At 40.2% G+C, this 26,963-nt stretch overlaps 2 protein-coding genes across 3 annotated transcripts in view; one reads left to right on the top strand and one right to left on the bottom strand.

Moving 5' to 3' along the window:
- On the bottom strand, window positions 1–12,136 carry mblac2 (metallo-beta-lactamase domain containing 2). Its single transcript, XM_062024203.1, has 3 exons — window positions 11,544–12,136; window positions 8,138–8,352; window positions 1–538 (listed from the first exon to the last, which is right to left on the bottom strand). Exons 1-3 carry the CDS (start codon window positions 11,983–11,985, stop codon window positions 365–367), a joined length of 831 nt encoding a protein of 276 aa, XP_061880187.1. The 5' UTR covers window positions 11,986–12,136; the 3' UTR covers window positions 1–364.
- Window positions 12,137–17,095: 4,959 nt separating this feature from the next.
- polr3g (polymerase (RNA) III (DNA directed) polypeptide G) overlaps window positions 17,096–26,963 on the top strand; it is a 48,955-nt gene continuing 39,087 nt past the window's right edge. Inside the window, exons 1-3 of one of the 2 annotated variants that reach the window (XM_062025441.1) lie at window positions 17,096–17,252; window positions 17,382–17,516; window positions 25,290–25,419. In XM_062025441.1, coding sequence (XP_061881425.1) covers window positions 17,406–17,516; window positions 25,290–25,419 — 241 coding nt within the window. In that variant the 5' untranslated portion in view covers window positions 17,096–17,252; window positions 17,382–17,405. Of the gene's footprint in view, window positions 17,268–17,381; window positions 17,517–25,289; window positions 25,420–26,963 lie in introns of both variants that reach the window. The other variant, XM_062025440.1, reaches the window with a different exon arrangement.

The following is a 26,963-nucleotide window of genomic DNA, read 5'->3' as shown; positions in this document are numbered from 1 at the left end:
GTGAGTAAAGGACGTCTTGCAGCAGGCAGGATGCAGGCTTTATTGTCAGTGTTGAAAGTGGTAGTAGTACAAGCATGGTTGCAAACATGAGAGGTAGTAGAGTCCTGCAGTGGTGCACGTGCAGTATGCAGAAACATACAGTACTACTTTGCTTCAATACATCAGTGCTGTGTTGTATCTTGTGCTTTCAATACAAACAAAACAAAAAACATATAATAATAGAATCACATTGATCAGTGCTTTATATAGTCGGCTTCATATAATGTTGATTATTATTATTTTATGGTGAACATTTGGCAATATTGTAATAAGATTCCTCGTGTAACTTACAGATATATACTGTAGTTCTTCTTGTCAAAATCACTCAGCAGACGCTCCGTGGGTAAGACGCCCTGAGCGCCACCCCGGCCACAGTGCTCCACGCCCACGTGGACAACTTGGCCGGGCAGGTTCCCGCTTTGTCGATGTACTGGGTGGCGATGCGGTGAAGGCGCTTGGCACCGAACGTGTGGTAATGTCCTGGCAGCACCTGGTCCACCTGGTCCACAGACATGATTAAACACATCCTTAGTCAACTGTGCACGTAAATACATTCATGCTTCGAGTAGGAATTAGGGTTGTACGGTACTAGTATAGTACCGCGATACTAATGAATCATATTCGGTACAATACCGCCTCTAAAAAGTACCGGTATCCCACCCTCCACCCCCTCCGTCGTCGTGACATTGCTGGTTTTACAAGCAGAGGAGCATGTTTGGCAGCGCACAATCACTGAGTACTTACATGCAGACACAGTGTGTAAACAGAAAAGGGAAAACGGACGCATTTTGGCCTAAAAACTAAAGATAAAGGTGAAGTTATAAAACTGAAACGCCCTCAGGAAGAGGTGCTTTAAGACATGGCTAGCTAGCTAGCTAGCGGCTATAGTCCAACCGCAGTCTGCAGTGCTTTAGCTACTTCTAAATCACTAATCCTCGTCTCCATGGCGACAAATAAAGTAAGTTTCTTACAAATATCATCCCTGCAGGACGAGGAATAGCTAAACATGCTTCACTACACACCGTAGCTCACCAGCGTCACAATTAGGGCTGCAACTAACGATTAATTTGATAATCGATTAATCTGTCGATTATTACTTCAATTAATCGATTAATAATCGGATAAAAGAGACAAACTACATTTCTATCCTTTACGGTATTTTATTTTTTTTAAAACAGCATACTGGCACCATACTTATTTAGATTATTGTTTCTCAGCTGTTTGTACATGTTGCAGTTTATAAATAAAATTTAAAAAAATAAACGAATAAAAAATTGCCTCTGCGCATGCGCATAGCATAGATCCAACAAATCGATGACTAAATTAATCTGCAACTATTTTTATAATCGATTTTATTCGATTTAATCGATTAGTTGTTGCAGCCCTAGTCACAATGTACCGTATTTTCCGCACCATAAGGCGCCCCGTGTTATTAGCCGCACGTTCAATGAACGGCATATTTCAAAACTTTGTTTACCTATTAGCCGCCCCGTGCTATTAGCCGCACCTACGCTACGCTAAAGGGAATGTCAACAAAACAGTCAGATAGGTCAGTCAAACTTTAATAATATATTACAAACCAGCGTTCTAACAATTCTGTTCACTCCCAAAATGTAATGTGCAAATGTGCAATCACAAAAATAGTAACACTCAAAATAGTGCAGAGCAATAGCAACATCAATAACTCAACGTTGCTCATACGTTAGTGTCACACAACACACAAAATAAACATTCAAAGCTCACTTTCTGAAGTTATTACTCATCCACAAATCCATCGAATTATTCTTCTTCGGTGTGCTTCACTTGTTTTTTGGCACCATCTGTGAAGTGGACGCGCATGCAGTCGTAGATCAACAGGGACGTAGCTGCGTGAAAAAAGTCACCCGGTGTCTTCGCTCATCTTTTCTTCATCCATCCATCCCTTCGAGTTAGCTTTTATGATGACGCCGGCTGGAAAGTTCTCTTTTGGCAAGGTCTTCCTTTTGAATATCACCGTGGGTGAAAGTTTCTGGCCGTTAGCATGGCAAGCTAGCTAGCTCACGGTGAAGGACGACTTCTCATTGCCTGTGGTGCGAATATTCACCGTACGTGTTCCCGTTGTATCCACAGTGCGGTTCACATGAATATCAAAAGTCAGTGGAACCTTGTACGCGTGTCTCTTAGTAGGAGACATTTTGTGGTCTTTACAGAAACACACAAACAAAATGAAACGTAGTATCCGCGCGCTTCTTCTTCTACGGGGGCGGGTGCTCACCTTGGTGGTTGCTTACAGTAGAAGAAGAAGCGCTTCCTCTTCTATGGAGCGGTTGCTTACCGTAGAAGAAGAAGCGCTTCCTCTTCTATGAGGAAAAAAGATGGCGGCTGTTTACCGTAGTTGCGAGACCTAAACTTTATGAAAATAAATATTAATATTAATCATTATATAAGGCGCACCGGGTTATTAGCCGCACTGTCAGCTTTTGAGAAAAATTGTGGTTTTTAGGTGCGGCTTATGGTGCGGAAAATACGGTAAACAAACGCCATTGGTGGATCTACACCTGACACTGTAATGATACCAAGTACAGGAGCGTATCGAGTCAATACTACTACGATTACGTCAACATTTTTTAGCATAACAAAATCTTTTTTAGTTTTTAAAAAAAATTATATTATGTTTATAAACTCAAGAAATACGTCCCTGGACACACCAGGACTTTAAATATGACCAATGTATGATTCTTCTAATTACTTGGTATCATCCAAAACTAATGTAAAGTATCCAAACAACAGAAGAATACATGATTATTACATTTTAACAGAAGTGTACATAGAACATGTTAAAAGAGAAAGTAAGCAGATGTTAACAGTAAATGAAAAAGTGGATTAATAATAAAATTTTACAGCTTGTCCTTAATAATGTTGACAAAATAATAGACTGGAAAATGACACAATATGTTACTGCATATGTCAGCAGACTAATTAGGAGCCTTTGTTAGTTTACTTACTACTAAAAGACAAGTTGTCTAGTATGTTCACTATTTTATTTAAGGACAAAATTGCTATAAATAAATGATAAATGGGTTTTGATTGATTGATTGATATATTTTTATTTCAAATATGCATAAAAACAAGAGCAAGCCTGATCCAATACAGTGCTATAGCCTTAACAGCCATTATAACAAAATGAAAAACAATGGAGAATAAAAAACAAAAACAAATGAGCATTGGACTTTCTTTTTCTTTTCTTTTTTTTTTCCCTTCTTTTTTTTTTACATATTTGAAAAGGAGTGAGAAGAAGTTTACACTTATTTAATCCCACCCCTTTTCTTTAAATCATAAATTACTCTGAGCTAGAACTACCTGTTCACTCAATGTACAAACTCAAAGAACTTGTATATACTGTACATACATCATAGATATATACATACATATGCACACTACACACATACATAGCCACATCGTTACCACTAGTGATCATGAAAATGGTATGATGCCACCACAACAACACCACTGCCTCAATGGGCAGCCCCACACTCTTCTGTAACACAAACAACCCAATATCAAAGCCCTTCTTCATCTCTGTACCTCTGGAATACCATGTACTTATACTTCTTTTTAAACTGGTTTATGTTTGGACATTGCTTTAACTCATCCTTCAAACCATTCCATAATTTCACTCCACAAATTGAAATACAAAAACTTTTAATGGTCGTTCTATAACTAAGCATTTTGAAATTTAAATTCCCCCTTAAATTATAACCGCCCTCTCGTGTGCTGAACAATTTTTGAATGCTTCCTGGGAGTTTATTTATTTTGGCTTTATACATTATTTGTGCAGTTTGATACAAAATAATATCATTAAATTTCAATATTTTTGACTGTAAGAATAGTGAGTGAGTATGGTCCAGATATCCAACCTTGTTGATGATCCGTACAGCTCTTTTCTGAAGTATAGTTATTGAATTTAATGAGCTTTTATAATTATTCCCCCAGACTTCCACACAGTAGGTTAAATATGGTAAAACTAATGAACAGTAAAGAATGTGGAGTGATTTGTGATCCAGAACCTGCTTTGCTTTATTTATTACTGAGATGCTTCTTGACATACTTGTATAGCGCTTTTCTACCTTCAAGGTACTCAAAGCGCTTTGACACTATTTCCACATTCACACACTGATGGAGGGAGCTGCCATGCAAGGCGCTACCAGCAGCCATCAGGAGCAAGGGTGAAGTGTCTTGCCCAAGGACACAACGGACATGACTAGGATGGTAGAAGTTGGGGATTGAACCCCAGTAACCAGCAACCCTCCGATTGCTGGCACGGCCACTCTACCCACTTCGCCACCCCGTCCCCATAAGAAACATATGTTTAATGTACCCTAAGATTTTTTGCTAAAATAAAGCCAATATAATGCCATTTTTGTGGTACCCTTTAATTAGAAAAGTACCGAAAAGTATCGAAATACATTTTGGTACCGGTACCAAAGTATTGGTATCGGGACAACACCATTAGGGATGTAACGATAAAGCATATAAATCATAAAACTCCCGGCGATTAGTATTACAGCTTTAATGTAAAATGATGGAAAAACTGTGATTGATAACTGCACTTTAAATAAACTCTCAGACTGACTGGCGCTAGCTTAAATGCTAACATTAACGTTTTTCCCCATTAAGAAACACATGCTGAACTTTTATAAACACATTAGTTATTTATTTGTGCACGTTGAACCTACAAGCTGCTCTCTTAGAACAGAGTGATCGATAAATGGTGTTTTTACGGCGCGTTCAAGGACCGCTGAATAGAGTAGGGTGCCACAGTGCCTCCCAGAAATCTTAAATAACTATAGCTTTTGTTTGTTACGCACTTTTTATTCAAATAAATCTTAAAGTGCGACAGTACAAACCAATATTTAAAACAGCCATTAAAACAGATATAAAAATTAGATACGATAAAATAATTAATAAGACAAAAACATTGTCAGTGAAGCATAAGAAACACATGCAAAATAGTGTAACACAGGGGTGCACAAAAAATAAGATTCACATCGGGATCACGATTCATTGCGATTCTAAATCGATTCATAATTTTGTGATTTATATAATATATTTTTTAACTTGTGAATTGTTTTTTTATTTGCATAAGATGTTATTAATATTTGCGACTTGTTTTTTTTACTTTCACAAAATAGTTTTGTTTACTTCCAAATCAAGTTTTACTTCATTCAAATATATATATTTTTTTCTTGCAGAAATGTTTTTTTTATTTGCAAATCGTGTTTTTACACGAGGGAATACTTCGAAGACCTTCTCAATCCCACCAACACGTCTTCCTATGAGGAAGCAGTGCCTGGGGAATCTGTGGTGGGCTCTCCTATTGCTGGGGCTGAGGTTGCTGAGGTAGTTAAAAACCTCCTCGGTGGCAAGGCCCCGGAGGTGGATGAGATCCGCCCGGAGTTCCTTAAGGCTCTGGATGCTGTGGGGCTGTCTTGGTTGACAAGACTCTGCAACATCGCGTGGACATCCGGGGCGGTACCTCTGGATTGGCAGACCGGGGTGGTGGTTCCTCTCTTTAAAAAGGGGAACCGGAGGGTGTGTTCCAACTATCGTGGGATCACACTCCTCAGCCTTCCCGGTAAAGTCTATTCAAGTGTACTGGAGAGGAGGCTACGCCGGATAGTCGAACCTCGGATTCAGGAGGAACAGTGTGGTTTTCGTCCTGGTCGTGGAACTGTGGACCGACTCTATACTCTCGGCAGAGTCCTTGAGGGTGCATGGGAGTTTTCCCAACCAGTCTAGAAATGCTTTGTGGACTTGGAGAAGGCATTCGACCGTGTCCCTCGGGAAGTCCTGTGGGGAGTGCTCAGAGAGTATGGGGTATCGGACTGTCTGAATGTGGCAGTCCACTCCCTATATGATCAGTGTCAGAGCTTGGTCCACATTGCCGGCAGTAAGTCGGACCCGTTTCCAGTGAGGGTTGGACTCCGCCAAGGCTGCCCTTTGTCACTGATTCTGTTCATAACTTTTATGGACAGAATTTCTAGGCGCAGTCAGGGCGTTGAGGGGATCCGATTTGGTGGCTGCTGGATTAGGTCTCTGCTTTTTGCAGATGATGTGGTCCTGATGGCTTCATCTGGCCAGGATCTTCAGCTCTCACTGGATCTGTTCGCAGCCGAGTGTGAAGCGACGGGGATGGGAATCAGCACCTCCAAGTCCGAGTCCATGGTTCTCGCCCGGAAAAGGGTGGAGTGCCATCTCCGGGTTGGGGAGGAGACCCTGGGCCAAGTGGAGGAGTTCAAGTACGTCGGAGTCTTGTTCACGAGTGAGGGAAGAGTGGATCGTGAGATCGACAGGCGGATCGGTGCGGCATCTTCAGTAATGCGGACGCTGTATCGATCCGTTGTGGTGAAGAAGGAGCTGAGCAAGAAGGCAAAGCTCTCAATTTACCGGTCGATCTACGTTGCCATCCTCACCTATGGTTATGAGCTTTGGGTTATGACCGAAAGGACAAGATCACGGGTACAAGCAGCCAAAATGAGTTTTCTCCGCCGGGTGGCGGGGCTCTCCCTTAGAGATAGGGTGAGAAGCTCTGCCATCCGGGAGGAGCTCAAAGTAAAGCCGCTGCTCCTCCACATCGAGAGGAGCCAGATGAGGTGGTTCGGGCATCAGGTCAGGATGACACCCAAACGCCTCCTTGGGGAGGTGTTTCGGACACGTCCGACCGGTAGGAGGCCACGGGGGAGACCCAGGACACGTTGGGAAGACTATCTCTCCCGGCTGGCCTGGGAACGCCTCGGGATCCCCCGGGAGGATCTGGACGAAGTGGCTGGGGAGAGGGAAGTCTGGGCTTCCCTGCTTAGGCTGCTACCCCCGCGACCCGACCTCGGATAAGCGGAAGAAGATGGATGGGTGTTTTAACCTGCAAAAAATGTTTTTTTTAATTTGCAAATGTTTATTTTTTTACAATTTTTTTTTTTTTTTTTTTACATTTGAATCATTTTTTTTACTCGAGTATTTTTTATTTTCACTTTTGAATATATTTTTTTTCCTGGAAAATATTTTTCCACATGCGAATCGTGTTTTTACTTGCAGAATTTTATTTTTATTTGCCAATAGTTTCTTCATTTGCAGAAAATTGTTTTTTTATTTGCAAATTGTTTTTTTAATTGAAGTAAAAAAAAAATGTTTTTACTTATGAATTAGGTTTTTAATTGAAAAAAATGTTTTAATTTGCAAATATTTTTTTCTTGCAGAAAATACTTATTTTGTTTGCAAATCGTGTTTTTTACCCGCAGCAAATAGTTTTTAAAATTTGCAAATACTTTTTTTACTTGCAGAAAAAAATTTTTTACTTGTGAATCGTGTTTTGTTACTTGCATATAATTGTTTTTCTTTCTACTTCCGAATATTTTTTTTTACTTGCATGAAATTGTTTTGTTTTTTACTTACAAATTATTTTTTACTTGCAAAATATTTTTTTTACATCCGAATAACTTTTTTTTACTTGAAAAAGTTTTTTTTTTCCCACTTTTGAATACATTTTTTTTTCCACATGCAAATAGTTTCTTTACTTGCAGAATTTTTTTTTTTAATTTGCAAGTTGTTTTTTAAATTTAAATAAATTGTTGTTTTTTTTACTTGCGAATTAGGGTATTAATTGAAAAAAGTGGTTTTGTTTTTTTAATTTGCAAATAAAAAAGTTTTTTTCTTGCAGAAAATAGTTATTTTGTTTCCAAATTTTGTTTTTACCCGCAGCAAATAGTTAAAAAAAATTGGCAAACTGTTTTTTTACTCCCAGAAAAAAAATGTTTATTTGTGAATCGTGTTTTTTGTAAATTGCATATAAAACGTTTTTTTTACTTGCATATAATAGGTTTTTTTTTTACTTAAGAATTTTTTTTTACTTGCAAATGTTTTTGTTTTTTTTTACGTCTGAATAATTTTTTACTTGAAAAATTGTTCCCACATGCCAATCGTTTTTTTACTTTCAGAAAAAAATTTCATTTATTTATTTATTTTCATTGCGAATCGTGTTTTTACTTGCAGAAAATACTTATTTGCCCCGCGGGAGGACCCCAATTGTGCGGTTTGAGCAATAGCGAGTTGTTAAAAGCTCTACCTGCTCGCTGTCCACCAGGCCCACCAGACGCTCGCAGCTGCTGACGTAGTCGCTGACGTGGCTGTACGGCAGCCAGTCGATCATGGCGCCGTCGTACACCACGTCACCGCTGAACAGCAGCTTGTTGTCGCCGTCGTGGAGGCAGATGCTGCCCCTGGAGTGACCCGGCATGTGAAGCACCGTCAGCTGCCGGTCCCCCAGGTTGATGACGTCACCTACACAGGAGACACGTGATTGGCCAAGATGATGATGATGATGACGTCAGTCAGGTAGGAATGACTGATGGTATGGCGCACCTGCACTGCAGCACCGTGACGAAGCAAAGTGACATCATCATGGACAACCTCACTTTTGTGGGCTTTGTCACCTGTACACATTCTTTACACGTCCCCGGATCTTCTTTATTTATGTGTGTGTCTGTATGCGAGTCCGCTGGGATAGACTCCAGCCTATGAGGACAAGACGTGTAGAATATGGATGGCGGTCTAGTTCAGGCAAAACCCAGCCCCTTGCCTAAGTCAGCTGGGGTAGACTCCAGCTTATCTGTGACAATAATGAGGACCATCAGTTTATAAAAGGATGGATTGGCTGTGAACAGTCCAAAATGTACCTCGCCTCCAGCTTTAAGTCAGCTGGGGTAGACTCCAGCTCACCTGTGACAACAATAAGTACAAGCTGTATAGAAAACGGACAGGTGAATGGATCTGAGTCATTGGTTGGCTGGCGACCAATCCAGGGTGTACTCCACGCCAACTCAGCTGGGATAGGCTCCAGCTCACCTGTAACGCTAATGCAGAGACTTGACATAAAATAAAATAGTGGCCTGTCTATATGTGCCCTGTGGTTGGCGGGCGACCAATCAAAGGTGTACACTGCCTTTAGCCCAATGTCAGCTGGGATAGGCTCCAGCTCACCTGTAACGCTAATTCAGAGACTTGATATAAAAAATAGTAGCTTGTCTATGTGTGCCCTGTGGTTGGCGGGCGACCAGTCCAAGGTGTACACTTGCATTTAGCCCAATGTCAGCTGGGATAGGCTCCAGCTCACTTGTACCGCTAATGCAGAGACTTGATATTAAAATAAAATAGTTGTCTGTCTATATGTGCCCTGTGGTTGGCGGGCGACCAGTCCAAGGTGTACACTGCATTTAGCCCAATGTCAGCTGGGATAGGCTCCAGCTCACCTGTAACACTAATGCAGAGACTTGATATAAAAAATAGTAGCCTGTCTATATGTGCCCTGTGGTTGGCGGGTGGCCAGTCCAAGGTGTACACTGCCTTTAGCCCAATGTCAGCTGGGATAGGCTCCAGCTCACCTGTAACGCTAATGCAGAGACTTGATATAATAAAATATTAGCCTGTCTATATGTGCCCTTTGGTTGGCGGGCGACCAGTCCAAGGTGTACACTGCCTTTAGCCCAATGTCATCTGGGATAGGCTCCAGCTCACCTGTAACGCTAATGCAGAGAATTTATATACAAAATAGTGGCCTGTCTATATGTGCCCTGTGGTTGGCGGGCGACCAGTCCAAGGTGTAACACTGCCTTTAGCCCAATGTCATCTGGGATAGGCTCCAGCTCACCTGTAACGCTAATGCAGAAAATTTATATACAAAATAGTGGCCTGTCTATATGTGCCCTGTGGTTGGCGGGCGACCAGTCCAAGGTGTAACACTGCCTTTAGCCCAATGTCAGCTGGGATAGGCTCCAGCTCACCTGTAACACTAATGCAGAGACTTGACATATTAAAAATTGTGGCCTGTCTCTATGTGCCCTGTGGTTGGCGGGCGACCAGTCCAAGGTGTACACTATCTTTAGACCAATGTCAGCTGAGATAAACTCCAGCTCACCTGTAACGCTAATGCAGAGACTTGATATAAAAAATAGTAGCCTGTCTATATGTGCCCTGTGGTTGGCGGGCGACCAGTCCAAGGTGTACAATGCATTTAGCCCAATGTCAGCTGGGATAGGCTCCAGCTCACCTGTAACGCTAATGCAGAGACTTGATATAAAAAATAGTAGCCTGTCTATATGTGCCCTGTGGTTGGCGGGCGACCAGTTTAAAGTGTACACTGCATTTAGCCCAATGTCAGCTGGGATAGGCTCCAGCTCACCTGTAACGCTAATGCAGAGACTTGATATAAAAAATAGTGGCCTGTCTATATGTGCCCTGTGGTTGGCGGGCGACCAGTCCAAGGTGTACAATGCATTTAGCCCAATGTCAGCTGGGATAGGCTCCAGCTCACCTGTAACGCTAATGCAGAGACTTGATATAAAAAATAGTAGCCTGTCTATATGTGCCCTGTGGTTGGCGGGCGACCAGTCCAAGGTGTACAATGCATTTAGCCCAATGTCAGCTGGGATAGGCTCCAGCTCACCTGTAACGCTAATGCAGAGACTTGATATAAAAAATAGTAGCCTGTCTATATGTGCCCTGTGGTTGGCGGGCGACCAGTTTAAAGTGTACACTGCATTTAGCCCAATGTCAGCTGGGATAGGCTCCAGCTCACCTGTAACGCTAATGCAGAGACTTGATATAAAAAATAGTGGCCTGTCTATATGTGCCCTGTGGTTGGCGGGCGACCACTCCAAGGTGTACAATGCATTTAGCCCAATGTCAGCTGGGATAGGCTCCAGCTCACCTGTAACGCTAATGCAGAGACTTGATATAAAAAATAGTAGCCTGTCTATATGTGCCCTGTGGTTGGCGGGCGACCAGTTTAAAGTGTACACTGCATTTAGCCCAATGTCAGCTGGGATAGGCTCCAGCTCACCTTTAACGCTAATGCAGAGACTTGATATAAAAAAAAATAGTAGCCCGTCTATATGTGCCCTGTGGTTGGCGGGCGACCAGTCCAAGGTGTACAATGCATTTAGCCCAATGTCAGCTGGGATAGGCTCCAGCTCACCTGTAACGCCAATGCAGAGACTTGATATAAAAAATAGTAGCCTGTCTATATGTGCCCTGTGGTTGGTGGGCGACCAGTTCAAGGTGTACACTGCCTTAAGCCTTTAGCCCAATTCCAGCTGGGATAGGCTCCAGCTCGCCGCCTCGATAACTAGGACAGTCTGGCGTGACAATTGATGGATCTGCGTCTGTGCTTGCCTGGCAACCAAGTGTGGGGCGTGCCCCGCTTCTAGCACAAAGTCAACTTGGATAGGTTCCAGCTCATACGGAACACTAATGATTAGTGTAGATTTTGGAACGATGGGAGGATTTCATCGCCGATCACCCTGTACTGGGATAGGCTCCAGCTGACACTTGACAGCAGTGAGTGCTAGTGGTATAGAAAAATGTAGCTTGTATATACTGACAACCAGTCCAGCTGGGATAGGCTCCAGCTCAAAAGAGGTAGGGAAGATGAATGGATGGGTGAGTACATCTCTTTTACGAGCTGCGTGTCCTACCTTCCTGCAGGATGTGCGTGGGCTGCACCGCCTTCACTCGGTAGTGGCGGGCCCTCCATCCCGGGCTGGGAGCCTCGGCGATCTCCCGGTCACTCAGCCAGGTGACCGTCTCGTAGTTGTCCCCGTTCGCCAGAGCCTCCACCTCCGCGCTGTGGACGCCCACCTGTTGGAACTGATGCAGGCCCCCCGCGTGGTCGAAGTGGGCGTGGGTGGCGACGGCCAGCAGCGGGTTCTTCCTCTGCGGGTCTTTGCCCAGCAAGCCCATGGCGTCGATGTAGTCCGGCAGGCTCCTCAAGCCGAGTCCCGTGTCGATCACCACGTCCTGGTGGGAGCCGCGCAGCAGCCATATGTTGGCGCGGTTCTGCGACTGGTAGAACCGCTCCTGGATCCAGAAGAGGCCGTCCCCGAGCGACTTGTGAGCGTACCAGTCGGCCGCGGACATGGCCGTTCATGTGCGGGTAGACGAAGACGCGATGCGAGGTGAGGAAACACCGCCTGCTAGCTTGATGCTTGATGCTGTGTTGTCATCGACGTTAACGCCGTGGACGCTGACGCCATAACTGGACACGCCCTTGTCGGTGGCGAGCGCTGCTATTGGGCGAACGCGCGGAAGACGAGCCCGCACAAGTACGGCAGCTATTGGCTGAAAATAAACCACGCCTTTCGTGCCGTCATATACCTTGTTTTTTTTTTTAACCGGTTTTTTTTTTTTAATTTAAAATGCAATTTTCCAAGTATGTCAGCAAAGATTATCAAAATGTTTTGGAAGCTTTATAAAGGATTCTCATGAAGAACACTTTTTTTTTTTTTTTAAATAAAACTTTATAAATTTCAACATTTACAAACAGTTGAAAATAATAAACAAAGTAAATACAAAAACAGTACAAAGCAGCGCCAGGGGGTTGTAAATTCAAAGTAACTTAAATAGAATACTATATATATATATATATATATATATATATATATATATATATATATATATATATATATATATATATATATATATATATATATATATATATATATATATGTCTTAATTAGATTATCCAAAAATAGTGCTCGATACCGTGGTAGAGCGTAATATGTATGTGTGGGAAAAAATCACAAGACTATTTCATCTCTACAGGCCTGTTTCATGAGGGTTTTCCTCAATCCTCAGGAGGAAATCTCCTGAGGATTGAGGAAACCCCTCATGAAACAGGCCTGTAGAGATGAAATAGTCTTGTGATTTTTTCCCACACATACATATATATATATATATATATATATATATATATATATATATATATATATATATATATATATATATATATATATATATATATATATATATATATATATATCAGTGGCGTGCAGTCACTAGAGGCAGGGGAGGCACGGCCTCACCTGCCATCATGGAAAGAAAAAAAAAATAATTAAATTGTTATATGTATCCAGTGATTATACTAAAGTTATTTTCCATTTAACTTCACCAGTTTTAGATTATTTTTATTTTTATTTTCACATTTGCCGTTCAAATACTGAGAAGAGACGGTGCGGTGATCAGCAGCGTCACTGCGTTGTGCCTCAACATGGATTGTGCGCAATGACTCGGCTAACTGCTGGCCTGCTGTGCAGTGAGACCGTATTGCTATATGAATTATATTATACATTTCCATAGTTTAGTTAGCAGAGGTATATAATGTCCAGTGTATTTTGTCAACAACTGTATGTGTGTAACGTATTTTTAGTGCTGAGCGATCATAATACTGCTGCGAAGACGCACTGTGAGAGGCTCGTCTCATAACCCCGCCTCCTGGTGCCAAGCACCTCCGCCGCAGAATGCACCGCCCGACGGGAGCGCTGCGGCCACACCAACCAAAGCCCACACCCAAGCCCTCCACATGCAAGACCGAATCCACCCAAAAAAAAGTCACTTAACAAGAAGCCAAAAAGTGCAAAAACAACAATGCTCGTGCGGCGCGCCGGAGGAGCCGTGAACAGGGACAAAACATTAGGTACACCTGCAGACTGCAGCACGGATTTCATATTTCATTCATTCACAACTCTTCCAACACGAACACCACTGCTCCCGCACTTATAAGTAAAGGTAAGACCATAATAACGTTTTTTTTATTAAATGTGCTTTTTTGTGTGCTACAGTTTGTAAGTGTAAAGTTAAAGTTAAGTTAAAGTACCAATGATTGTCACACACACACTAGGTGTGGTGAAATTTGTCCTCTGCATTTGACCCATCCCCTTGTTTACCCCCTGTGAGGTGAGGGGAGCAGTGGGCAGCAGCGGCGCCGTGCCTGGGAATAATTTTTGGTGATTTAACCCCCAATTCCAACCCTTGATGTTTAGTGCCAAGCAGGGAAGAATGCTGGTATGAGCTTTTAAACATAACCCGTTAACTGCTGCCAATCAAATGGTGAATAAGATACTCTTTAGGGTTCATAAGTTTGTAAATTTGACTGTGATGAAGTCAGTGCCTCACCTGACATGAACCTCACCGCACGCCACTGATATATATATATATATATATATATATATATATATATATATATATATATATATATATCAGTGGCGTGCAGTCACTAGAGGCAGGGGAGGCGGGGCCTCACCTGCCATCATGGAAAGAAAAAAAAAAGAAAAAGAAAAAAAAATTAATTAAATTGTTATATGTATCCAGTGATTATACTAAAGTTATTTTCCATTTAACTTCACCAGTTTTAGATTATTTTAATATTATTCAAATACTGAGAAGAGACGGTGCGGTGATCAGCAGCCAGATGAGGCACTTGTGCCTCACCATGGATTGCGACTCGGCTAACTGCTGGCCTGCTGTGCAGTGAGACTGTATTGCTATTTGAATTATATTATACATTTCCATAGTTTAGTTAGCTGAGGTATATAATGTACAGTGTATTTTGTCAACAACTGTATGTGTGTAACGTATTTTTAGTGCTGAGCGATCATAAATCTGCTGCGGAGACGCACTGTGTGAGGCTCGTCTCATAACCCCGCCTCCTGGTGCCAAGCACCTCCGCCGCAGAATGCACCGCCCGACGGGAGCGCCGCGGCCACACCAACCAAAGCCCACACCCAAACCCTCCACGTGCAAGACCGAATCCACCCAAAAAAAGTTACTTAACAAGAAGCCAAAAAGTGCAAAAACAACAATGCTCGCGCTGCAGGAGCCGCGAACGACCGCAGGGACACAACATTAGGTACACCTGCACTGCAGGTTTATATGTTTTTAAATTTGACTGTGATGATGCAGTCGTGCCTCACCAGACATCAACCTCACCGCACGCCACTGATATATATATATATATATATATATATATATATATATATATATATATATATATATATATATATATATATATATATATATATATATATATATATATACAAACCCCGTTTCCATATGAGTTGGGAAATTGTGTTAGATGTAAATATAAACGGAATACAATGATTTGCAAATCCTTTTCAACCCATATTCAGTTGAATGCACTACAAAGACAAGATATTTGATGTTCAAAATCATAAACTTTTTTTTTTTTTTGCAAATAATAATGAACTTAGAATTTCATGGCTGCAACACGTGCCAAAGTAGTTGGGAAAGGGCATGTTCACCACTGTATTACATGGCCTTTCCTTTTAACAACACTCAGTAAACGTTTGGGAACTGAGGAGACATATTTTTTAAGTTTCTCAGGTGGAATTCTTTCCCATTCTTGCTTGATGTACAGCTTAAGTTGTTCAACAGTCCGGGGGTCTCCGTTGTGGTATTTTAGGCTTCATAATGCGCCACACATTTTCAATGGGAGACAGGTCTGGACTACAGGCAGGCCAGTCTAGTACCCGCACTCTTTTACTATGAAGCCACGTTGATGTAACACGTGGCTTGGCATTGCGTTGCTGAAATAAGCAGGGGCGTCCATGGTAACGTTGCTTGGATGGCAACATATGTTGCTCCAAAACCTGTATGTACCTTTCAGCATTAATGGCGTGTAAGATGTGTAAGTTACCCATGTCTTGGGCACTAATACACCCCCATACCATCACAGATGCTGGCTTTTCAACTTTGCGCCTAGAACAATCCGGATGGTTCTTTTCCTCTTTGGTCCGGAGGACACGACGTCCACAGTTTCCAAAAACAATTTGAAATGTGGACTCGTCAGACCACAGAACACTTTTCCACTTTGTATCAGTCCATCTTAGATGAGCTCCGGCCCAGCGAAGCCAACTGCGTTTCTGGGTGTTGTTGATAAACGGTTTTCGCCTTGCATAGGAGAGTTTTAACTTGCACTTACAGATGTAGCGACCAACTGTAGTTACTGACAGTGGGTTTCTGAAGTGTTCCTGAGCCCATGTGGTGATATCCTTTACACACTGATGTCACTTGTTGATGCAGTACAGCCTGAGGGATCGAAGGTCACGGGCTTAGCTGCTTACGTGCAGTGATTTCTCCAGACTCTTTGAACCCTTTGATGATATTACGGACCGTAGATGGTGAAATCCCTAAATTCCTTGCAATAGCTGGTTGAGAAAGGTTTTTCTTAAACTGTTCAACAATTTGCTCACGCATTTGTTGACAGAGTGGTGATCCTCGCCCCATCCTTGTTTGTGAATGACTGAGCATTTCATGGAATCTACTTTTATACCCAATCATGGCACCCACCTGTTCCCAATTTACCTGTTCACCTGTGGGATGTTCCAAATAAGTGTTTGATGAGCATTCCTCAACTTTATCAGTATTTATTGCCACCTTTCCCAACTTCTTTGTCACGTGTTGCTGGCATCAAATTCTAAAGTTAATGATTATTTGCAAAAAAAAAAAAAAAGTTTATCAGTTTGAACATCAAATATGTTGTCTTTGTAGCATATTCAACTGAATATGGGTTGAAAATGATTTGCAAATCATTGTATTCCGTTTATATTTACATCTAACACAATTTCCCAACTCATATGGAAACGGGGTTTGTATATAAACAAAGTGCAAAGTCATAGGCTCACTCAATTTCAGTAAATAACTTAAATTTGGAACACAGCATCATCGTTTTCACGGCTTTTTGGTTGTTAGAGGTAGAGAGTGTTTTATAGTGGAGTTCTAAATATTTTTTAAAGGCACAAAAAAACAGGTTAAGTATTGAGAAACTTATATTTATGAATATAAAACTTAGCCAATAGTATAATGAGGTTGCAAAGGTAAAATTCCTTTTCAAAAATGTTTTCATACAGTGTAAATCCAAATCTTTAAAACAAAGCACACATTTGTCCCGTCATATGATATACCTTGTATCTGACATTGTTTATAGGGTTAGGCGCAATAAGTGTTCAACTTCTGCAACATTTTCAATTTATGAATGTACAACTGTTTGTTTATTTTGTTGACCACTGACCGAAGAAATAATAAACTAATAATATAAACGCCATAACTGGACACGCCCTTGTCGGTGGCGAGCACTGCTATTGGGCGAACGCGCGGAAGACGAACCCGCACAAGTGCGGCGGCTATTGGCTGGAAAATAAACCACGCCTTTCGTGACGTCACATAAAGAGGGAGGGAGTTGAATCAGTGTCGGCATGCATGCTGCTGACTACTCAAATATGTCCACGCTGCCGGTGCTGCTAGCGAATGTCTGTGCTTTTAATGCGCTTTAACTGCGGTTGTGATGATTTGACACGTTTCCAAACAGGTGGAATAACTGGTATTAGTAGGTAACGTTCCCATTAGTGAGTATGAACATGTGCCTTCCATTTATACTGTACTGTCTACACTACTGTATGTTGCAATATATGAACATGTGTGACAAGAGTGACGTCATGCAATGTGTGTGTGTGTTGAAGGTGCAGAGGAGGTTTGCAGCAATCATGGCAGGTAAAGGACGTGGAGTGGCGGCCTTCACCTTTAACATTGACGCCCTGGGCATCGGCAGGGGCAGCATGCCTGAAGCCAGGGTGGGGCCCAGTCCACTCTTTCCAGTAAGACACACACAGTTACATCACATTTTAAGTGACTATTTGTGATCAAAATATGTATTAACATTGCTAACTAAATATGGTCCCTGGTCAAATTGTCCCCATACAAGTGTAAAAAGAAGTTAACCACTTGCTATGATGTTAACTAAAAAACTCTTAACTGTAAGGGTGAATAAAGTACAGTGTTTTCTAGACTATAGTACTCAAGCCACACCCACATTTTTTAGGAAAAAATACATATTCTTACATACATTAGCCGCACGGTACAAAATATTTTCTAAAATGTTTATTTACATACCTTTTCTAATGGTTTCCAAACGGCAGTAAAACGGCTGAGCAAACAAAACAGAAGTCATGGTCATGGACCCACTAGCTGCGGAAGCTAGCTCTCCAATCAGCTAAACAGACTCAATAACTCCACGGTGACGTTTTGGTGAATTTACTGCGAAATTTGTAAAACTGAAATAACACAAAAAAAATGCCATAAATTAATAATACTGACAGACACTCGTAAACGTGTTAGCATATTAGCTAATGCTAAGGACACTATCTTGATTACATTACGATGGCATGTACAAATATGCATAAAAACACTCCTACAGACATCACACATGGTTTAGTAAGAATTGTTTTAGTTATATTGTAAATCTTATAAACGTTGCTTGGAGTGACGAATGAAGAATCCTCTCGAGTAGAAACGCTATGGATGGTTGCACTTCCGGTTCAAAGGATTAAACCGGAAGTACATTTTCAACCTGCAGTGAGCGAACTTGTCCAAAAGATGGCACCATAGCGCAAGCAATAACACACCTTTTCAGTGTCTATGAAAACTATTTGTTGAATACAAAACATTATGGCCGTCAGCAAAGGAAAATCTATAAATTAGTGGCACCGTTTTTTAAGTCGCAAGGTTCAAAGCTTGGGGCAAAAAAGTAGCGGCTTATAGTCTGGAAAAATACGGTATTAATGTCTTATTGAATGTCACGCATTGTTTTTGTGCGACTTTTTAAGGAAAAAGTGGGTTTGAATTCTAAATTATAATTTTGCTTTGACGTAAAAAAAACTAAATTTGATTAAATTATTTAACACTCCAAAAAACTGTGAAAGAGTAAAACACAACTTTATTTAGTCTTGAATTTAGCGACAAAGGTGAGTTGCAGGTTACACAATTGTAGAAAAAATACAATAGAAAATATTGTAAAAGAAACCAAACAATAGAACACCTTTATTGTGTTAGCAAGTGAATCTACAAACCCTGTTTCCATATGAGTTGGGAAATTGTGTTAGATGTAAATATAAACGGAATACAATGATTTGCAAATCATTTTCAACCCATATTCAATTGAATGCACTACAAAGACAAGATATTTGATGTTCAAACTCATAAACTTTTTTTTTTTTTTTGCAAGTAATAATTAACTTAGAATTTCATGGCTGCAACACGTGCCAAAGTAGTTGGGAAAGGGCATGTTCACCACTGTGTTACATGGCCTTTCCTTTTAACAACATTCAGTAAACGTTTGGGAACTGAGGAGACACATTTTTGAAGCTTCTCAGGTGGAATTCTTTCCCATTCTTGCTTGATGTACAGCTTAAGTTGTTCAACAGTCCGGGGGTCTCCGTTGTGGTATTTTAGGCTTCATATTGCGCCACACATTTTCAATGGGAGACAGGTCTGGACTACAGGCAGGCCAGTCTAGTACCCGCACTCTTTTACTATGAAGCCACGTTGATGTAACACGTGGCTTGGCATTGTCTTGCTGAAATAAGCAGGGGCGTCCATGGTAACGTTGCTTGGATGGCAACATATGTTGCTCCAAAACCTGTATGTACCTTTCAGCATTAATGGCGCCTTCACAGATGTGTAAGTTGCCCATGTCTTGGGCACTAATACACCCCCATACCATCACAGATGCTGGCTTTTCAACTTTGCGCCTAGAACAATCCGGATGGTTCTTTTCCTCTTTGGTCCGGAGGACACGACGTCCACAGTTTCCAAAAACAATTTGAAATGTGGACTCGTCAGACCACAGAACACTTTTCCACTTTGTATCAGTCCATCTTAGATGAGCTCAGGCCCAGCGAAGCCGACTGCGTTTCTGGGTGTTGTTGATAAACGGTTTTCGCCTTGCATAGGAGAGTTTTAACTTGCACTTACAGATGTAGCGACCAACTGTAGTTACTGACAGTGGGTTTCTGAAGTGTTCCTGAGCCCATGTGGTGATATCCTTTACACACTGATGTCGCTTGTTGATGCAGTACAGCCTGAAGGATCGAAGGTCACGGGCTTAGCTGCTTACGTGCAGTGATTTCTCCAGATTCTCTGAACCCTTTGATGATATTACGGACCGTAGATGGTGAAATCCCTAAATTCCTTGCAATAGCTGGTTGAGAAAGGTTTTTCTTAAACTGTTCAACAATTTGCTCACGCATTTGTTGACAAAGTGGTGACCCTCGCCCCATCCTTGTTTGTGAATGACTGAGCATTTCATGGAATCTACTTTTATACCCAATCATGGCACCCACCTGTTCCCAATTTGCCTACACACCTGTGGGATGTTCCAAATAAGTGTTTGATGAGCATTCCTCAACTTTATCAGTATTTATTGCCACCTTTCCCAACTTCTTTGTCACGTGTTGCTGGCATCAAATTCTAAAATTAATGATTATTTGCAAAAAAAAATGTTTATCAGTTTGAACATCAAATATGTTGTCTTTGTAGCATATTCAACTGAATATGGGTTGAAAATGATTTGCAAATCATTGTATTCCGTTTATATTTACATCTAACACAATTTCCCAACTCATGGAAACGGGGTTTGTAAATCGATTCATTTTCCAGAATTTAATTTATATTTAATGTGAAGGTTTTTATTTCAAGTGTTTCCTTCCTCAATTATAAATCCCCTCATATATCAAGGCAGAAAGGAAATGTCAACACAAGCATGAAAAACACTCAATGTCAACGAAATAGTAAAATCCCATTGAACACTTAACAATAAGCTCTTAAAATGAAGATGCCTAAATAAGGAATATGTAAGAAATGCTTAATAATTTAAGAACTGTGTGGTGCCTTTGAGATATGTAGGAGAAACTGATCCATATTAACCCTGATTGAAGCACAATTGAAATGTTGGTGGTTGATGAGCCTTTTGTGTGCTTGTTGGTTACTATATCTCTATAAGGCCATTCAGGAAGGCTGGAGTGTGTGGTTTTATGTGACTATCTGTCTGTGGTTTCTTTTTATTCTATTTATTATTGTTATTATTATTATTATTGTATCTATTTTTTAATTTGACTTTACATTTGTATTCTTGACAACTGCTGTCACTTGTATGTGTCTGAAAACTAATACAAGTCTCAGAAAATAGTGCAAAGTGTGAAAAAGTAAGCAACCTGAGAACTATTTTCTGCAGGTTTAGTGTCAAGAAGTTACAGCTGTGCTCTAAAGGGTGAGCACAGCCAAGGAGGTGTGGTGTTAGCTGTCTTGTTGGGGACAAGCAATTTGCATCATTTACAGACCACATTGGTTTGATTAGAGTCCCTTTTTAAAAAATAAAAAAAATAAAAAAAATCCCAAAAACTGCTATACTGTCAAGGTGACTTTTCCTTTTTTATCCACAATTTGACTCATTATAATTGGATTTTCTTACTCCATGCAAAGATTCATTGGTGACTAAACAAGAAGGCACAACCAAACCTGATAGTTGATACTGTTACCTGATTGGCTGTTGGCGTGTTCCTCCCACTGATCAGTGATCACGTCCTGCGTTGCTCGGTTACCAGAGAGCGAGTGCCTTTGTTCATGCAACCAACCTTGCTTCCATACTTACGATTTCTTCCGACAAAATGATCGAACGTTTTATCTAACACATTTTTTATCGATTGCGATACAAACGTATATCGTTTCATCGACCAGCCCTAATTTTCACACCAAATATATTTTGAGAATCTGTTTGAATCGATTCTGAGTCAAACCCTGAGTGATGAGTCAAGCAAGCAGCCATCAAACTCTTTAGTAGTTTTTGTTGCGGTCGACTAATTGCAACTAAGGTAACGATTCAAAGATACATTTGAGAGTTTTCAAAAAAGGGTCTTGAGAACAGCCGCATCGATACAGTATTTTCTTGCTTTACGTAATCCACAGGTGTCAAACTCAAGGGCCACATAATTGCAAGTGGCCCCTGAAAGCATAGAACTAAAGTACTTCTACATTGCAAAATGTATGCTTTCAATTTTGCCAGAAAAATATCTATATAAACTTTATAGTGATCTGATCATGCAACAAGATATTCCAAACATGTTTTATCAAAAAATAAATACTTAACTTAGGGGTGTCTCGATACAACTTTCACTTCCAATACGATACAGTTGTTGGCCAATACCTATATCAGCACCATTCCTAGTACTTACTTAGTAATATATTATTTTGTAGAGTGGAATGTTTAAAAAAGGTTTGATCAAGCTGACTCCAGGAACTATGGTAGGTATGAAAAACACTAACCTATTTATTATTAACATTATGACGGACTTATGCTGACTTTAAACCAACGTTTGTTTTGGTACACAGTTTCAATATGATACATCACATATTTTCAAAAGGAGTAGTATTTAACACTATCCCCTTTTCTACTTCATGGCAATTACTAACACACACATGTTCTCTTCCAGTTCCTAATTTGTACAGAATTGACATCCAGTCATTCCCAATACAACAGTTTATTTTTATTAGTAGTCAAGTCACTTAATGAGATGAATAGTACCTTATTTTGAATAAGTTCATGACGTAGAGTGGTGACCACAGTAATTCATGACGCAGCAAGTTGAATGATGCGGACACGTTTGTTACTGGACACATTCTAATACTGCCTTGGAGACCTTGTACGTGTAAGTAATATGCAACTATAATTATTGATACTTGTTTATATTGACACATTTGGTGATTTTAAATGCAATATTGTTCAATTAAGGATGGAATAAATAATTGTTGGCTACCTTTTGCTGGATCTACTCTAGATTATGCTGCCCTTTTTTTTTTTTTGCTGCAGCTGTTACATGTACTGTAATATTGTACATGGTAACTGGGATTTATATATTGTATTGTATTAATAATATAATATATCAGTATATATTATATACTGTAGATATTACATATGGTAGATTTTATATTGCTACTATCGTACATGTTTTGTCTACTTAACACCTGCATTATCCTTTCCATCATTACCCTTTCCATCCTTTGTAACTGAGCTACTGTGTGGAACAATTTCCCTTGTGGATCAATAAAGTTAGTCTAAGTCTTACTATGTTTGACTAGCTTGTGTGCTTAGCTGTTGTGTAGCTGCTTGCTCCTAGCAGTAGCCTTTAGCCTGGCATGTTTACCTTTTTTGTAAGCCTTGACTAAAATGGAAGAAAAGACTAACCGTGTGTGTTTATTGGAGGACGTTTTAGACGTTAACTGGCTGTACCACATGTAAATGTAATGTTGGACTGCTTGTATTGGAGTACATTTTTTATGATACTTGTGATTTTGCTGGTGTCGGACAGATGGCCGACATCAATATCGGATCGGGACACTCCTAACAAAAGTATCTGCACCTTGACTTATGATTTCCAAGAAAATTATGCCTCAATAACAACTGTGACAATCATTGGTACTTTAACTTTTAACTTAACTACCGTATTTTTCGGACTATAAGTCGCTCTGGAGTATAAGTCGCACCGGCCGAAAATGCATAATAAAGAAGGAAAAAAACATAAGTCGCACTGGAGTATAAGTCGCATTTTTTGGGGAAATTTATTTGATAAAACCCAACACCAAGAATAGGCATTTGAAAGACAATTTAAAATAAATAAAGAATAGTGAACAACAGGCTGAATAAGTGTACGTTATATGAGGCATAAATAACCAACTGAGAATGTGCCTGGTATGTTAACGTAACATATTATGGTAAGAGTCATTCAAATAACTATAACACATAGAACATGCTATACGTTTACTAAACAATCTGTCACTCCTAATCGCTAAATCCGATGAAATCTTACACGTCTAGTCTCTTACGTGAATGAGCTAAATATTTTTTGATATTTTACGGTAATGGGTTAATAATTTCACACATAAATCGCTCCTGAGTATAAGTCGCACCCCCGGCCAAACTATGAAAAAAACTGCGACTTATAGTCCGAAAAATACGATAATAATAAATAATCATGTACATTTGTCCCAATACCAATATTTTGGTACCGGTACCAACATGTGTTTCGATACTTTTCTAAATAAAGGGGACCACAAAAAATGGCATTATTGGCTTTATTTTAACCAAAAATCTTGGGGTACATTAAACGTGTTTCTTATTGCAAGTTTGTCCTTAAATAAAATAGTGAACATACTAGACAACTTGTATTTTAGTAGTAAGTAAACACACAAAAGCTCCTAATTAGTCTGCTGACATATGCAGTAACATATTGTGTCATTTATCATTCTATTATTTTGTCAACATTGTGAAGGACAAACAGTAGAAAATGAATTATTAATCTACTTGTTTATTTACTGTTAATATCTGCTTACTTTCTCTTAACCTCTTAAGGCCCAAGCTGTTTGTTTACATGCTATTTCTCCTTGCTATTTGGGCTTATTGGACCCTAATTTAGAATAAAAACTAAAAATCATCTTTTTATATGATGTGCTTAGTCCATAAGTACACAAATGTGTACTTCATGCTAAGTCTTATTTTTACACTTTTTTTCCCAAATTCCATTGTATGTTATACTCTTCTGACACCACCAGATGGCAGTATAAGTGTCCACATAAGTGGCCATAAGACCCCAATTCAGTAGTGTACACAATTTTGGAAATAAGAGCTGAAAGGTGCTGTCACACATGTGGCCACTAAGCCTTTAGAGGTAAACAGGTTCTATCTACACTCCTGTTAAAATTTAATCATCACTTATTCTTCCGTTTACTTTTGGATACTTTACATTAGTTTTGGATGATACCACAAATTTGGGTATTGATTCGATACCAAGTAGTTACAGGATCATACATTGGTCATAATTTAAGTCCTCATGTGTCCAGGGACATGTTTCCTGAGTTTATAAACATAATATACATTCAAAAATAATGAAAGAAGATTTTGTGATTTAAAAAAATATCGATGTAATCATAGTAGTATCGACTAGATACTCTCTTGTACTTGATATAATCACAGTGGATGTTAGGTGTAGATCCACCCATGGCATTTGTTTACATTTTGATGCCGGTGAGCTACGGTGTGTAGTGAAGCATGTTTAGCTGTTCCTCGTCCTGCAGGGATGATACTTGTAAGAAACTTACTTTATTTGTCGCCATGGAGACCAGGATTAGTGATTTAGAAGTAGCTAAAACACTGCTGACTGCTAAGTTAGCTTGCCATGTCTTAAAGCACCTCTTCCTGAGGGCGTTTCAGTGTTATAACTTCACCTTTATCGTCAGTTTTTAAGCCAAAATGCGTCCCTTCTCCCTTTTCTGTCTACACACTGTCTGCTTGTAAGTACTCTGTGATTGTGCGCTGCCGAACATGCTCCTCTGCTCGTAAAGCAGCAATGACACAACGTGACGACATGCCTGTTAAAGAAAAAAAAAAGGGGGGTACTTTTTAGAGGCGGTATAGTACAGAATATAATTAATTAGTATAGCGGTACTATATTACTAGTGGTATACCGTACAACCCTAATAGGCACTACATTTACTGTTATGAAAACAAGTCTGACCTAGTCCTTCTTCCCCGCCCCTCGCAGGTGCTGGACTTCAAGCCTGTGCCACTGAAGGCGGGGGAGGTGGAGGACTACATGCTGGCTCTCAAACAGGAGATGAGAGCAGCCATGCGGCGGATGCCACACAACATCAAGTTTCACGCCAAAAAGGCAGGTGAGGAGCGCACATTTCTCACGTCCAACTGGACTCGCGTTGAGGACTCGGTGAGTGACGCGCACTGGCGTTCATGTTCTGCCGGCAGAGTCCAAGTCAGTTTTTATGCATCGGATTTAGACCCGGGCATTGGTGTCGAAGTCATTTTCATTGAGGGCCACGTCGCAGGTGACTACGCTTAGTTGACATTGTCCACAATAAAGTTTGTCGCCGACAATAATCAATTTGTCCACAATAGTGGACAAATTCCACTCGCATGCAAACATGCAAAGTGAGGATATTTCTTCTTATTCTTGTTCAAAACATGACTACCTTGCTCATTCTGCAAAGCGGACCTTGTTTTCATGGTAGCGCATCTGTGACACGCCTGCATTTAAAGCGGAGACATGATGTCGTGATGACGTTTGGAGGGAGGATGTGACTTCAACCTCGGTGAGAGTTGTGCGAACTATAACTTTCACTATCATTTTAGCCAAAGTCAGCCAGATAAACTTTGTTTACATCAATTCAAGTACTTTTTAAAGCAGCAGCAATTTGCTGCTTTAAGTCCACACACACACACACAGGCACCAATGCGGAGGTATCATAAGATTAAAAATACCAGTGTTTCCCACACATTCATTTATTTGTGGCGGCCCGCCACGAAAGAATTACATCTGCCACAAATAAAATTTTAATTTTTTTTTTAAAAAATTAAAAAAATTTAAAAAAACGGATGCAGCTGAGATAGGCTCCAGCGCCCCCCGCAACCCCGAAGGGAATAAGCGGTAGAAAATGGATGGATGGAAAAAAAATGTTTATTTTTTTTTGTCCTCTCCAGCTTCTCAGGCAAATCATATAGTAGATGTAGATGCCCATATCGGCTGTTCAGATTTACTTTACAAAAGAGAAGTGTAGGATACTTTTCTTGTTGCCTTATTTGTATTTGACTTTATTAAATGTATTTATATTAGAAACACAACATGTGTATATAACAAAGGGTGCAAAGTCTGCAGGCAGTAGGAAACACATGGTTAAGTGTAGGGAGTAAAACTGATGGCAGTCTAAAGTTCAAGATTTTTGGAGCTCTTTGTTCAGTGGATCAGATGTTTGATGAAGCTCTGTGTCTATCTACCACCACTACTGTTTTCTGTTGATTTGTTACTGACTGTGGCAGGACACCTCTGCCTCTGTTTCACTTTATGTTGCTGGTAAATAATATGGTTGTAGTAGTAGGCTAAAGTTACATTATTTAGTATGCACTAATTAAAGGGGCAGAGCTTTGAGACATTTTAGCTTTTATATTTTATAAGATAGATTTTTTGTAAGAACCACAATTAATAAATATATTTCAGTGAATAACTTATTTTTCAAATCTGTATATAAATATGTACATAAAGTGTTGTAATTATATTGTAAAATGGATGGATGGACGTTTAAAACAAAACTGTTATTATTTAGTAAGTATACATTTTTTGAGCCTTTTTAGAGAAAATCAAATCATTGTAGTAAATTATGCAAATTACTCGATGATGTCATAGCCACGCCCCCACCGCCACAGGTAT

The sequence above is a fragment of the Entelurus aequoreus genome, linkage group LG17 (assembly GCF_033978785.1).
Source record: "Entelurus aequoreus isolate RoL-2023_Sb linkage group LG17, RoL_Eaeq_v1.1, whole genome shotgun sequence".
NCBI lineage: Eukaryota > Metazoa > Chordata > Actinopteri > Syngnathiformes > Syngnathidae > Entelurus > Entelurus aequoreus.
The sequence above is the reverse complement of the archived record's forward strand: the minus strand, read 5'-3'. Positions and strand labels throughout refer to the sequence as shown.

Coding starts and splice junctions, on each gene's coding strand:
- mblac2 (XM_062024203.1), bottom strand. CDS start 11,985: ATGTCCGCGGCCGACTGGTACGCTCACAAGTCGCTCGGGGACGGCCTC. Junction 8,353..11,543: donor CACGCACATCCTGCAGGAAG/GTAGGACACGCA, acceptor TCTCCTGTGTAG/GTGACGTCATCAACCTGGGG. Junction 539..8,137: donor GCCTGGTGGACAGCGAGCAG/GTAGAGCTTTTA, acceptor TCTGTGGACCAG/GTGGACCAGGTGCTGCCAGG.